The sequence below is a fragment of the Caretta caretta genome, chromosome 1, assembly GCF_965140235.1.
Source record: "Caretta caretta isolate rCarCar2 chromosome 1, rCarCar1.hap1, whole genome shotgun sequence".
In the NCBI taxonomy this organism is placed as follows: Eukaryota; Metazoa; Chordata; order Testudines; family Cheloniidae; genus Caretta; species Caretta caretta.
In genome coordinates this window covers 115,894,657-115,907,926 of record NC_134206.1, presented here as the reverse complement: position 1 = coordinate 115,907,926, position 13,270 = coordinate 115,894,657, and the positions used below count along the sequence as shown (strand labels likewise).

The window sequence follows — 13,270 nt, the reverse complement described above, 5'->3', positions numbered from 1 at the left end:
AGCATCTAAGTCCCACTGACTTTCAATGGCCTTAGTCAATTCTGAAATCATTACCCTCTGTCTTTAATATGTAAAAGGCTTGGCTATCATCAAACTTCTAATGAAGGACAGCCTTTAGGTTGATAAGTTAACATCTCTCACATAGCACTTCATGCCTCTTTGATCAAATTTAAGTTAATGACAATCTGGAATGCCTTTATAAAATTAGCCATTCAGAAATCTTCTGCTTCCAATCATTGGCATATTCCACCCTCAATATGCACATAACATCTTTTACTGTTAAAAGGCAGTGCACAAAGAGAATATACAACATATAACCCTCGAGCAACCTAGATTGTGGTGAGTATATTCAAAACATACTTCTGACTCAAAAGAAGTCACCTTGAAAAGGAAGAAAGGAAAACCTTTAGGGGACTGAATAAATTGAAGTAGTATGTGTAAAGGGTGCAGAGAAAATGGAAGCATTTTGGTTAATTCAAAGCATAGCTTATTTGAGACTACAGCTGGTCACTCTGGTGCATAAACAAACAGGCCTCTTCCAATTGCTAGATTGTTACTTTCTAGTTTTACCCTTCAACCAATGGAGCTCCCAAGTGGTCACTAGTGTAACACAACAGCAAGCAAGCACCTTATTCTGTGTCTACATGTAAAGACACCAGCATATTTTGGGCACTGTAGAAGTAACTTTTCATAGCATGCTAAAAATTGAAAAAATCCAGACAAGAAACTTGGGGGCACTAAATGCTGCAGAGACAATTATTGCTTTTTCTCAATTTAAAGAAAAGTGATTTGCAAGATAAAAAGTCTAGGTCTAGTTTAGTCAGCCACAAAGAATCCATTTTAAAGCAGAAGAAATAAACACTAAATAACTTAAAATGTTGGTGCTGCAAAACAGCAGTTCAAAATAACCCAAAACTGCAATTTACATATTCCAATATATTGAAACAGTTTAGTACTTTTAGTGTACATCACATCTTTCAAAACTCATTTTGAGAAGGTCAAATTATATTTTTAATTATAGCCTGAGGGCTCAAGTTAAAGCTGGAGTAACACACTACACACAATCCATCGCAAATCTCCCAGATAACGGGAGCTTTGCACAAAAATAAAGAGCCATATGGTACCCTCACATAGTAACTACGTTTTAACTGGAAAGTGTCAGTTTCATTCTATGAGGAAAAATTAAGAACACTACTATTTCTGAACTCTATTTGACTATCTGCATTTGCAATTACTAGATTTACCCACATAATTGCACACCCAATTTATTTGAAAATGTGGCCCACAAAGTGTTCTCATGAGGTTTAAAAGTCAACACCACAAAAATTAATAAAAAGAAAAGGAGTACTTGTGGCACTTTAGAGACTAACCAATTTATTTGAGCATAAGCTTTCGTGAGCTACAGTCGAGCTGTAGCTCATGAAAGCTTATGCTCAAATAAATTGGTTAGTCTCTAAGGTGCCACAAGTACTCCTTTTCTTTTTGCGAATACAGACTAACATGGCTGCTACTCTGAAACAAAAATTCATAGGTACTGTTCCCTGTTCTCAGAGTTATTGGTCACACTACTGCACTGATTCACTTCAGAAGCTTCTCTTCGCAACCATTATCTATGAGCACTTTTCCCTATATGACCGATATATTCGCAGATTGTGAATCTCATGGATCGGGACCTGTGCAAATCACAGTTTTTATTTTAATTTTTTAGAAAATTCACTATAGTGTAAATGGCCAAGTACTGAATTCACAAAGTTTGCATGGAATTAATTTTACAACTAAATGTGGTCAGTTTCAAGGGCTGAATGATATTTTCACACAGCTCTATAAGATAAATAATTTTTTTGTAGTGAAGACTTCATTGTAGATATTTTCCTTTTTATAAAAAATGGAAAGATCATGATTTGGAGGCATTTACATGATTTCATGGAAATCATGATTTACACAGGATCCTCCTACATATGGATAACTACTACAAGGGGATGGATCCAACCCACAGCGTGGTTGTTTGATACCAATGTAGATCAGGTGTCAATTATAGTTTCATTATATCCAAATTAAATTTGGAACACTAAAGTTAATTTCCCATTTAACATACCAAATATTAGGCAAACAAGCATGCGCGTCATCGATGAAATCGGAGTAGTGACTAACTTTTCCTACTCAAAGAGGCCTTTGTCCTTAAGAATTGTGAACCACCAGAAAGCAGCTCTCTCACATCCCTCCCTAACAGAGTTGGTGAGGAAGCAGAGTGGGTGACAAACTTAGGCCTGGTCTACACTAGCTGAAGTCGATATACTTAGATCTACTTACCGCAGTGAAGACACCACGGTAAGTCGATGGCTGACGCTCTCCCGTCAACTCCACCTGCGCCTCTCGCCCTGGTGGAGTCACCGGAGTTGATGGGAGCGCATTCATAGTTGATTTATCATGTCTAGACTTGATGAGTCTTGAGCAATTTCCCTCTAATTTGTCCCTAAAACCTGAGAATTCTGACTGGTCTTTAGTCAGCGTACAGACTGATGCTACTCTGAACATCATTTTAATATGTTTTAGAGTTAGAGGCCTGAGGGGGAAGTCACAAGTAATGATTATTAGTCCACAAGTACTTAGAGGTAAACAAAAAAAATAAAGTCAAATAAAATGCATGTGTCCTAAACAGCTACCTGCACAAGTACAAGGCCACCAGTACCACCAAAACACTACTATTCATCATTCAGTGAATAAATATCAAAGCATTAAATATGAAAGTTTCCATAAATGTTCCCAAAACAGTCTACTTTTGAACCACTAGATCACAGAAAAATGTAAGCCTTCTCAGAAAGACACCACCAGAAACTATTTGGGGCCAGTGTTTTCAAACCTGGGTCATTAAAGTTAGACTCCAAAATCCATTTTTAATCATCTGCATAGAAGTGGCCTGATTAAAAGGAGATAAACAGCCGCAACTTCAATTTAAGACAGTGAGTTGCGAGTGCTAAGGACCTTTGAAAAATCAGGTCACTTCTATTCAGATGCTTAAAAATAGCTTTAGGGGCATAATTAAAGGTATTCAGGTTTTTAAATCTGGGCCTAGGGCTCTGTCTACACTGCAGCAATACACCTCCTCCCCCCCCCCCCCAACTCAGGCAGCGCAGGGGGAGGGGGGGAGTGGAGAGAGAGAGACAGAAGGGAAGACACACTGCTGCAGGGCTAAAACTTGCCGAGGAGACCTTAGGGCTCGGGCTGGAGCTCAGGCTCTAGGAGTCAGGGACCCTCCTCACTAGCAATTTCCAGCTCCACAGCCCAAACCCTGCAAACCCAAGCCGGCTGACCCAGACTAGCCATAGATGTTTAACTGCTTTGTTAGCCATAGATGTTTAACTGCTTAACCTCAGCCATGCGGAACGCAATGCCATCCACAGCCTCAGAAACAACTCTGACATCATAATCAAAAAGGCTGACAAAGGAGGTGCTGTTGTCATCATGAATAGGTCGGAATATGAACAAGAGGCTGCTCGGCAGCTCTCCAACACGAGTTTCTACAAGCCATTACCCTATGATCCCACTGAGAGTTACCAAAAGCAACTACAGCATTTGCTCAAGAAACTTCCTGAAAAAGCACAAGATCAAATCCACATAGACACACCCCTGGAACCCCGACCTGGGATATTCTATCTACTACCCAAGATCCATAAACCTGGAAATCCTGGGCGCCCCCTCATCTCAGGCATTGGCACCCTGACAGCAGGATTGTCTGGCTATGTAGACTCCCTCCTCAGGCCCTACGCTACCAGCACTCCCAGCTACCTTCGAGACACCACTGACTTCCTGAGGAAACTTCAATCCATCGGTGATCTTCCTGATAACACCATCCTGGCTACTATGGATGTAGAAGCCCTCTACACCAACATTCCACACAAAGATGGACTACAAGCCGTCAAGAACACTATCCCCGATAATGTCACGGCTAACCTGGTGGCTGAACTTTGTGACTTTGTCCTTACCCATAACTATTTCACATTTGGGGACAATGTATACCTTCAGATCAGCGGCACTGCTATGGGTACCCGCATGGCCCCACAGTATGCCAACATTTTTATGGCGGATTTAGAACAACGCTTCCTCAGCTCTCGTCCCCTAAAGCCCCTACTCTACTTGCGCTATATTGATGACATCTTCATCATCTGGACCCATGGAAAAGAAGCCCTTGAGGAATTCCACCATGATTTCAACAATTTCCATCCCACCACCAACCTCAGCCTGGTCCAGTCCACACAAGAGATCCACTTCCTGGACACTACAGTGCTAATAAACAATGGCCACATAAACACCACCCTATACCGGAAACCTACTGACCGCTATTCCTACCTGCATGCCTCCAGCTTTCACCCTGACCACACCACACGATCCATCGTCTACAGCCAAGCTCTGCGATACAACCGCATTTGCTCCAACCCCTCAGACAGAGACAAACACCTACAAGATCTCTGTCAAGCTTTCTTACAACTACAATACCCACCTGCAGAAGTAAAGAAACAGATTGATAGAGCCAGAAGAGTTCCCAGAAGTTACCTACTACAGGACAGGCCTAACAAAGAAAATAACAGAACGCCACTAGCGGTCACCTTCAGCCCCCAACTAAAACCCCTCCAACGCATTATTAAGGATCTACAACCTATCCTAAAGGATGACCCAACACTCTCACAAGTCTTGGGAGACAGGCCAGTCCTTGCCTACAGACAGCCCCGCAACCTGAAGCAAATACTCACCAACAACCACATACCACACAACAGAACCACTAACCCAGGAACTTATCCTTGCAACAAAGCCCGTTGCCAATTGTGCCCACATATCTATTCAGGGGACACCATCACAGGGCCTAATAACATCAGCCACACTATCAGAGGCTCGTTCACCTGCACATCCACCAATGTGATATATGCCATCATGTGCCAGCAATGCCCCTCTGCCATGTACATTGGTCAAACTGGACAGTCTCTACGTAAAAGAATAAATGGACACAAATCAGATGTCAAGAATTATAACATTCATAAACCAGTCGGAGAACACTTCAATCTCTCTGGTCACGCAATCACAGACATGAAGGTCGCTATCTTAAAACAAAAAAACTTCAAATCCAGACTCCAGCGAGAAACTGCTGAATTGGAATTCATTTGCAAATTGGATACTATTAATTTAGGCTTAAATAGAGACTGGGAGTGGCTAAGTCATTATGCAAGGTAGCCTGTTTCCTCTTGTTTTTTCCTACCTCCCCCCCCAGATGTTCTGGTTTAACTTGGATTTAAACTTGGAGAGTGGTCAGTTTAGATGAGCTATTACCAGCAGGAGAGTGAGTTTGTGTGTGTATGGGGGTGGGGGGGATGTGAGAAAACCTGGATCTATGCAGGAAATAGCCCGACTTGATTATGTAAAGAGTTGTCACTTTGGATGGGCTAGCACCAGCAGGAGAGTGAATTTGTGTGGGGGGGTGGAGGGTGAGAAAACCTGGATTTGTGCTGGAAATGGCCCACCTGTTGATCACTTTAGATAAGCTATTACCAGCAGGACAGTGGGGTGGGAGGAGGTATTGTTTCATATTCTCTGTGTGTATATAAAGTCTGCTGCAGTTTCCACGGTATACATCTGATGAAGTGAGCTGTAGCTCACGAAAGCTCATGCTCAAATAAATTGGTTAGTCTCTAAGGTGCCACAAGTACTCCTTTTCTTTTTGCTTTGCAGATGTACTCTGAGACCTAGAAACATATAAGTCACATTTAAAAAAGACAAACTGATTCAAAACTCAGTGGGCTTGTCAGCTAATAGTGACAACAGTCACGCACAGAATGATGTTAAGTAGAAGCATTACCAAGCTGTTTTTGACTCTGTTTGCTGCTCTGCCTTCACAATCAGTACCTTCTAGATCATTTAAAATTGATCAAAATAAATGTGTACCTGAATGAAAGAGGAGAGCCTATTCCAAAATACCAACTATACTGGTTAAGAATCTCACCATGAGATCAACCTGGCCAAATTTTCCTCTAAGCTGAAAGGTAACGGAATGTGACGTGCTCTTACACACAGCATTTTCCAGGAATTGCCAATTAAATCCCAAACTGAAAAGTTTATCTGTGCTATTTTAGAATTGCCTCTTCACATAGGGCTTAAATTAGATTTCTTACTTTAAGCAATGAAAATAGACCCTCAGAATGACAATGTGAATCTCTAGGGCAATGTAATCACATTGTCCCACAATATTATCAGAAGGAGCCGATGAAGGGAGCTGTAGCTCACGAAAGCCTATGCTCTAATAAATTTGTTAGTCTTTAAAGTGCCACAAGTACTCCTTTTCTTTTTACAATGTATACAGTAAAAGAATTGCACCCAGGTTGGCTGCCAAACCAAAAACCTGAAGAACAGCCTGTAGCCTAGAGTGAAAAGCCAGCCCCTAGAGACTTGAGACTGGCCTTCTCACCTGAAGCTGTCAATATTCACTCAAAGTTCCTGTAGCCCAGGGTAAAAATGCTGATTGCCAGTAGGAGAGCTATACAATTCTGGTCCTGACCAAGACTATTATTTTTTAAAACTTTAGAATGAAGGGGGATAAAAAACAGATACTCAAGTAACTAAAAGAGAAATACAATCTTTCTGTAAGGTAAGGTGCTACAATCAAATCATGCAAGTCCAGGGGAAGATGCTCTCTGGCAATATAGATCTAGTTCCTAGAGAAAATAAGTGATTGGGCTATACAGGAGTACGGTTGCAGAGAAAGTTTTTTCAACTTAAGTACAATCTGTATGCTACATCTTTTAAAAGTATATCTGATTAAATGTTTTGCAGCATGTTGAGTCTTAAGCACATAGCCCTGGAATATGTACCCCGGAACGTGCTGTTCCTTGTAAGTGCCAGATTCCATCTCTCTCAGAAATACCAAGGGAAGTTGTTCCCTACTGAATATCAGTAGTGTGCTCCCTAAATAAGATACAAGGTAGCATCCATTGTAATTAGTATTGTTTCCATTACATTCAACATACATAAAAAATACAATATTCTGATTTTAAATATAAATTAAGAACTTTCTGGCGATATCATTGGAAAGCCTCCCCCCTCTTCAGGCTTTGCCACATTGATTAGTCAGTACAATATAGTATGCAGTGTAGTTGTAGCCCTGTCTGCCCTAAGATATTAAGCACACAAGGCAGATGTGGTGATCAAACAAAAACACCCTATTCCCCGTGGGTGAACACTTCCCACAGAGGGATCACTCTCTAACTGACCTAGAGGTCCTTATCCTCAAAGGAAAGGTGCACAACCCTTTCAAAAGACGAGTTTAAGAGCTTAAATTAATAATTCTGCTAGTCGCTAAAAATCATGGATTGAATTGACACACAGGCTTTAGGGCTTATTACAACAATCTACAACCCACTAACTTCCCTTTCTGTCCCCTGACCGCAGAGATGTTAAGGGGTCACTCTGCCTTGAAGGGTCCCTGGCAATAGGGGCTAACCGTTCCGCTGGGAGCACCTGTCCCAGCCCCAGAGAAGATCACCCTGCGTGGCTCAAAAGCTTCTCTCTCTCTCTCTCTCTCCGGCAGATGTTGGTCCAACGGACGCTACCACCGCCCCCACCTCGGCTCTCCGGTCTTTACCCCGTAGCGCCCGCCCCGCCCCGGGCAGGGCAGCTCCCTGCGGCTCTCAGGCACGAGTTGCACCCACAGCCCCGGGCACCCGCTGACGAACCAGCTCCGGCCACACAAAATGGCTCCAGCAAGTTCCCCTGCAGCGCCGGGAGCGCAGCCCACGCCCGGCTCCCCTTCCCGCCTCGGGCCGGCGCTGCCCTGCACACAGGGCCGGGGCCGGGCGGCGGCGGTTGGCGGCTCAGCTCCGCCCCGGGGCGTTGAACGCGGCCCCGGCCGGGGAAGAGGCTCCCAGCGGGGGAGGGGCCGACGCTTACCCGGGCTGTCAGGGCCAGGACCGCGGGCTCCGGGGCGGCTTCGCTGGTGGCGGCGGGTCTCCGCCCGCGTCCCGCCCCGACTCCCAGCCTCCTCCGGAGGCGGCTCCCGCGGTCCTTCCGGTCACATGGGAGGCGCCGGCGCGGAGCCCGCTGACGGACGGGGGGGAAGGGCGGGGCGTGAGGCCGCGGGGCGGGGGGAGGAAAACGCGCCGCCCCCTTGACTTTCATGGGAGCGTGGCCTGAGAGAGCGCGACCCGCAGCCCCGCCCCAGCCAACCTGCCCTCCCCCCCCCAACCAACCAACCAACATCCTCTGCTCCCCCTACACCCTTCTCAAACACCCCCCCCGCATCCCGCAGCCTCACTCCCCCACCCCACCCCACCCCCCCAGCTCTCCATGCCGCCCCCGCCCAACTCCCCCTGCAGGCCCTCCCCTCCCCCCGCCGGCACTCACCTGTCCCGTGCAAGCCACGCCCTGCGCACAGCTGCTCGCTTCCCCCACGCACTTCTTGCCAACCAACAAGCCTCGCACACGGTTCCCTCCATTTACGCCCGCATGTGGACATTCATTTCTTCCATACCTCACCCAGGGTGGCCAGGCATCCGGTTTTCAACCGGGACCCTGGTGGCTCCAGTCGGCACTGCCGACCGGGCCATTAAAAGTCCGGTCGGCAGCGCAGCAGGGGCCTGAGGCTAAGGCAGGCTCCCTGCCTATCCTGGATCTGTTTTGCGGCCCTTAAGCGCATGGGCGACCAGGGAGGTGCCATGCGCTGCTCCCACCCCGAGGGCTGGCTCCGCAGATCCCATTGGCCAGGAACTGTGACCAATGGGAGTTGCAGGGGTGGCACCTGCGATTGCGAGGGCACAATGTGGAGCCTCCCTGGCCTCCCATCTGCCAAGGGGCTGCAGGGATCTGGCGGCCAATTCCTGGGAGCCACTGTAAGTTCCTTGGGGATCCCACACCCCCTCCCGTACGCCAACCCCCTGCCCCAGCTCCGAGTCCTCTCCCGCATCCAAACTCCCTCCCAGAGCCCGCACCCCACACACACTCCAACTCCCTGCCCCAGGCCTGAGGCCCCCCCCACTGCATCCCAAACTCCTCATCCCCAGCCTCACCCCAGAGCCCACACCCCCAGCTGGAGCCCGCACTCTGAACCTGTTGGCCCCAGCCCAGAGCCTCCTCCTGCACCCCAATCCCCTCATCCCCGGCTCCACCCCAGAGCCTGCACCCCCAACCAGAGCCCTCAACCTCCATGCATCTCAACCCGTTGCCCCAGCTAGGGTGACCAGATGTCCTGATTTTATAGGGATAGTCCCAATTTTTGGGTCTTTTTCTTATATAGGCTCCTATTACCCCCCATCCCCTGTCCCGATTTTTCACACTTGCTGTCAGGTCACCCTAGCCCCAGCCTGGAGCCCTCTTCCATACCCTGAACCCCTCATTTCTGGCCCCACTCAGAGCCCGCATCCCCCACCCAGAACCCATACGCCACACACACGAACCCCCTGCCCCAGCCCGGAGCCCTCTCCCACACCCCAACCCCTCATCCCTGGCCCCACCCCAGAGCCCTCACCCCCCTCCCACACTCCAACCCCCTGCCCCAGCCGAGTGAAATTGAGTGAGGGTGAGGGAGAGCAAGCGACAGAGGGAGGGGGGATGGAGCAAGAATACCAAAGCAGCCCACCACTGTAGCATTTAATTTCAGAAAGGGGGAACTACAGAAAAATTAGGAAGTTAGTTAAACAAAAATTAAAAGGAACAGTGTCAAAAAGTATATCCCTGCAAACTGCATGGAAACTTTTTAAATACACCATAAGAGACACTCAATTTAAGTGTATATCCCAAATTAAAAAACATAGTAAGAGGACCAAAAAAGTTCCACCATGGCTAAACAACAAAGTAAAAAAGGCAGTTAGAGGCAAAAAGGCATTGTTTAAAAGTGGAAGTTAAATCCTATTGAGGAAAATAGAAAGGAGCATAAACTCTGGCAAGTGAAGTGTAAAAGAATAATTAGGAAGGCCAGAAAAGAATTAGAAGAACAGCTATCCAAAGACCAAAAAAGTAACTGTAAGTAACTGCAAAAAAAATTGTAAGTACATCAGAAGCAGGAAGCCTGCTAAACAGCCAGTGGAGCCACTGGATGATCCAGATGCTAAAGGAGCACTCAAGGATGATAAGGCCATTGTGGAGAAACTAAATGGAATTCTTTGCATTCGTCCCCATAGCTGAGCACGTGAGGGAGATTCTCAAACCTAAGCCACTCTTCAGATGACAAATCTGAGGAACTGTATCAGATTGAGGTGTCATTAGAGGAGGTTTTGGAACAAATTACTAAAATAAACAGTAATAAGTTACCAGAACCAGATGGGATTCCCCCAAGAGTTCAGAAGGAACTCAAATGTGAAATTGCAGAGCTACTAACTGTGGTATGTAACCTATCATTTAAATTAGCTTCTGTACCAGATGACTAGAGGATAGCTAATGTGACAATGATTTTTTTAAAAAGGCTCCAGGGGTAATCCCAGCAATTACAGGCTGGTAAATCTAACTTCAGTACTGGGCAAATTGGTTGAAACTATAGTAAAGAACAGAATTATCAAACACATAGATTAACATGATTTCTTGGGGAAGAGTCAACATGGTTTCTGTAAAGAGAAAACATGCCTCACCAATCTACTAGAATTCTTGGAGGGAGGTCAACAAGCATGTGGATCCAGGTGATCCAGTGGCCAGAGTGTTCTTAGATTTTCAGAAAGCCTTTGACAAAATCCCTCGCCAGAGGCTCTGAAGCAAAGTAAACTATCATGGGATAAGTGAGAAGGTCCTCTCATGGATCAGTAACTGGTTAAAAGACAGGAAACAAAGAGGAGGAATAAATGGCCAGTTTTCAGAAGGAAGAAAGGTAAATAGTGGTGTTTCCCAGGGTCTGAACTGGGACCTGTACTGTTCAACATATTCATAAATGATCTGGAAAAAGGAGTAAACAGTGAGGTGGCAAAATCTGCAGATGATACAAAACTACCCAAGATACTTAAGTCCAAAGCAGACTGCAAAGAGTTAAAAAGGGATCTTACAAAACTGGGTGAATGGGCAACAAAATGGCAGATGAAATTCTATGTTGATAAATGCAAAATAATGCACATTGGAAAACATAATCCCAATTGTACATATAAAATCTAAATTAGCTGTCACCACTCAAGAAAGAGATCTTGGAGTCCTAATGGATAGTTCTCTGAAAACATCCACTCAATGTGCAGCAGCTGTCAAAAAAGTGAACGTTGGGAATCATTAGGGAATGTTGGGAATCATTAGGGAAGGGATAGATAATAAGACAGAAAATATCATATTGCCTCTGTATAAATGGATTGAATACTGTGCGCAGATGTGGTCGCCCCATCTCCAAAAAGATATATTACAATTGGAAAAGGTACAGAAAAGGGAAACAAAAATTATGACGGGTATGGAACAGCTTCCATATGCGGAGTGATTAATCAGACTGGGACTTTTCAGCTTGGAAGAGAGACAACTAAGAGGGGATGTGATAGAGGTCTATAAAATCATGACTGGTATGGAAAAAGTAAATAAGGAAATGTTATTTATCCTTCTCATAACACAAGAACTAGGGGTCATCAAATGAAATTAATGGACAGCAGGTTTAAAACAAACAGAAGGAGGTATTTCTTCACACAATGCACAGCCAACCTGTGAAACTCTTTGCCAGAGGATGTTTTGAAGGAGGCCAAGAGTATAACAGCGTTCAAAATAGAACTAGATAAATTAATGGAGGATAGGCAGGCATGGTGTCCCTAGCCTCTGTTTGCCTGAAGCTGAGAATGGATGACAGGGGATGGATCACTTCATGATTACATGTTCTGTTCATTCCGTCTGAAGCACCTAGCATTGGCCACTGTTGGAAGACAGGATACTGGGCTAGATGGACCTTTGGTCTGACCCGGTATGGCTGTTCTTATGTTCTTATTTAAATCAATGCAATGGAGTGAAATACAAGTGACATTATGAGACCTCAGTACAGGTGCAAAGGTCCACTTTCAGAATCAGGGCTTAATTTAAGATATAACAAGATATAACAATTAATTATTATTTATTATTATTTTATTTGTACTTCAGAAGTCCCAGCCATGGACGAGAACTCCAGTGTGCTAGGCACAGTACAAACACAATCAAAAAGGCAGTTCCTGCCCCCAAAGAGCTCAAGAGACAACAGGTGAAGACGGACAGACAAAGGGAACGCAAGGAAACAATGAGAAAGACAAGTAGATATAACAGACAATTGGGGAATGGGACAGGTTGATAAAATTGTGTGGTTACATAGATTGTGCACTATTAATTTGTGTTGAGTCATTCAAAGTCCAAGTTCAATTTCTTTTTAGGTTATTTAGTACTGATATATATACATGCATAATTTATTTCCCTTTGCTTTTTCTTACTTTTGTAAAATGCATTAAGTACTTGTGGCATTATAATTGTATGTTGTAATGGCAACATGGTTAATTTACAAACATAATTATTTTTAGTTCTCTATTTTGTTTTTAAATGGGTAAGTGGATTACTAACTCACAGCAATGCACAATTATTTTATTTTACGGTAGCCAAACCTCTTTAGTTATTGCAGATCATCAAATGTTAATCGTCAGAGCTATCATTTTTATCAGCCAAATCCTGATCCTGTTTACTTCAATAACAAACCTCCTGTGTGTAGCTATATAATTTTTTTGTTTATTGACACCTGACTAAAGTATTTTACTATAATTATTTTTTGTTGGTTGTACCCTGTGACACTACGATCCATATTCTTCATAGAGATATTATTATAATGTGATTATGGCATAACTATAAGGTATTTTATGCAAGATAGGTCATGTGAGGTATCATTGAAAAGGTTATGATTTACTGAATATGATTATCCTATTTGTATGCATGTATCATTTTGGTATCTGAAGTTAGGAATATTGTCTATGCATCTATTACAAATGTGTTTACACCTGGGGAACGCCAACTAGGCAGAATGCAATCAGTCTAGATGGCTGACTGGGAAGGGCCATTAGAGAAAACAATAGGCCTTTGAAGAAGTTTATCTCCCAACCTGGGAGCCTTCCTGAGGATGCTTCAAACAGCCTCAGAGTCATGACTACTATGACACTTCAGGGGCATGTGACCAGATCACCTGGTACTGGACTCCATCTTGGAATACCAGTGTTTTTCCACTGAAAGGCATGGGAACCAAGCTTAGAAACAAGGGGTTCCCACCATAGGCAAAAGCTATTTAAGGCAGGAGAGTGACATCATCGTGGTTCTTCACTGACTCCCCACCCAAAGAGAC

At 44.6% G+C, this 13,270-nt stretch overlaps 1 protein-coding gene across 5 annotated transcripts in view; it reads right to left on the bottom strand.

Moving 5' to 3' along the window:
- Nucleotides 1-8,649, bottom strand: part of TGFBRAP1 (transforming growth factor beta receptor associated protein 1) — a 68,844-nt gene extending 60,195 nt beyond the window's left edge. For 3 of the 5 annotated variants that reach the window (XR_007357519.2, XM_048856972.2, XM_048856986.2), the window contains exon 1: nucleotides 8,383-8,649. Coding sequence is in view for 2 of the 5 variants with exons in the window: in XM_048856972.2 (XP_048712929.1) it covers nucleotides 8,383-8,494 (112 nt within the window). In the remaining 3 variants the exon portion in view is untranslated. Of the gene's footprint in view, nucleotides 1-7,929; nucleotides 8,057-8,382 lie in introns of those variants that run through there. The other 2 variants (XM_048856995.2, XM_048857013.2) reach the window with 2 other exon arrangements.
- Nucleotides 8,650-13,270: the final 4,621 nt, after the last annotated feature.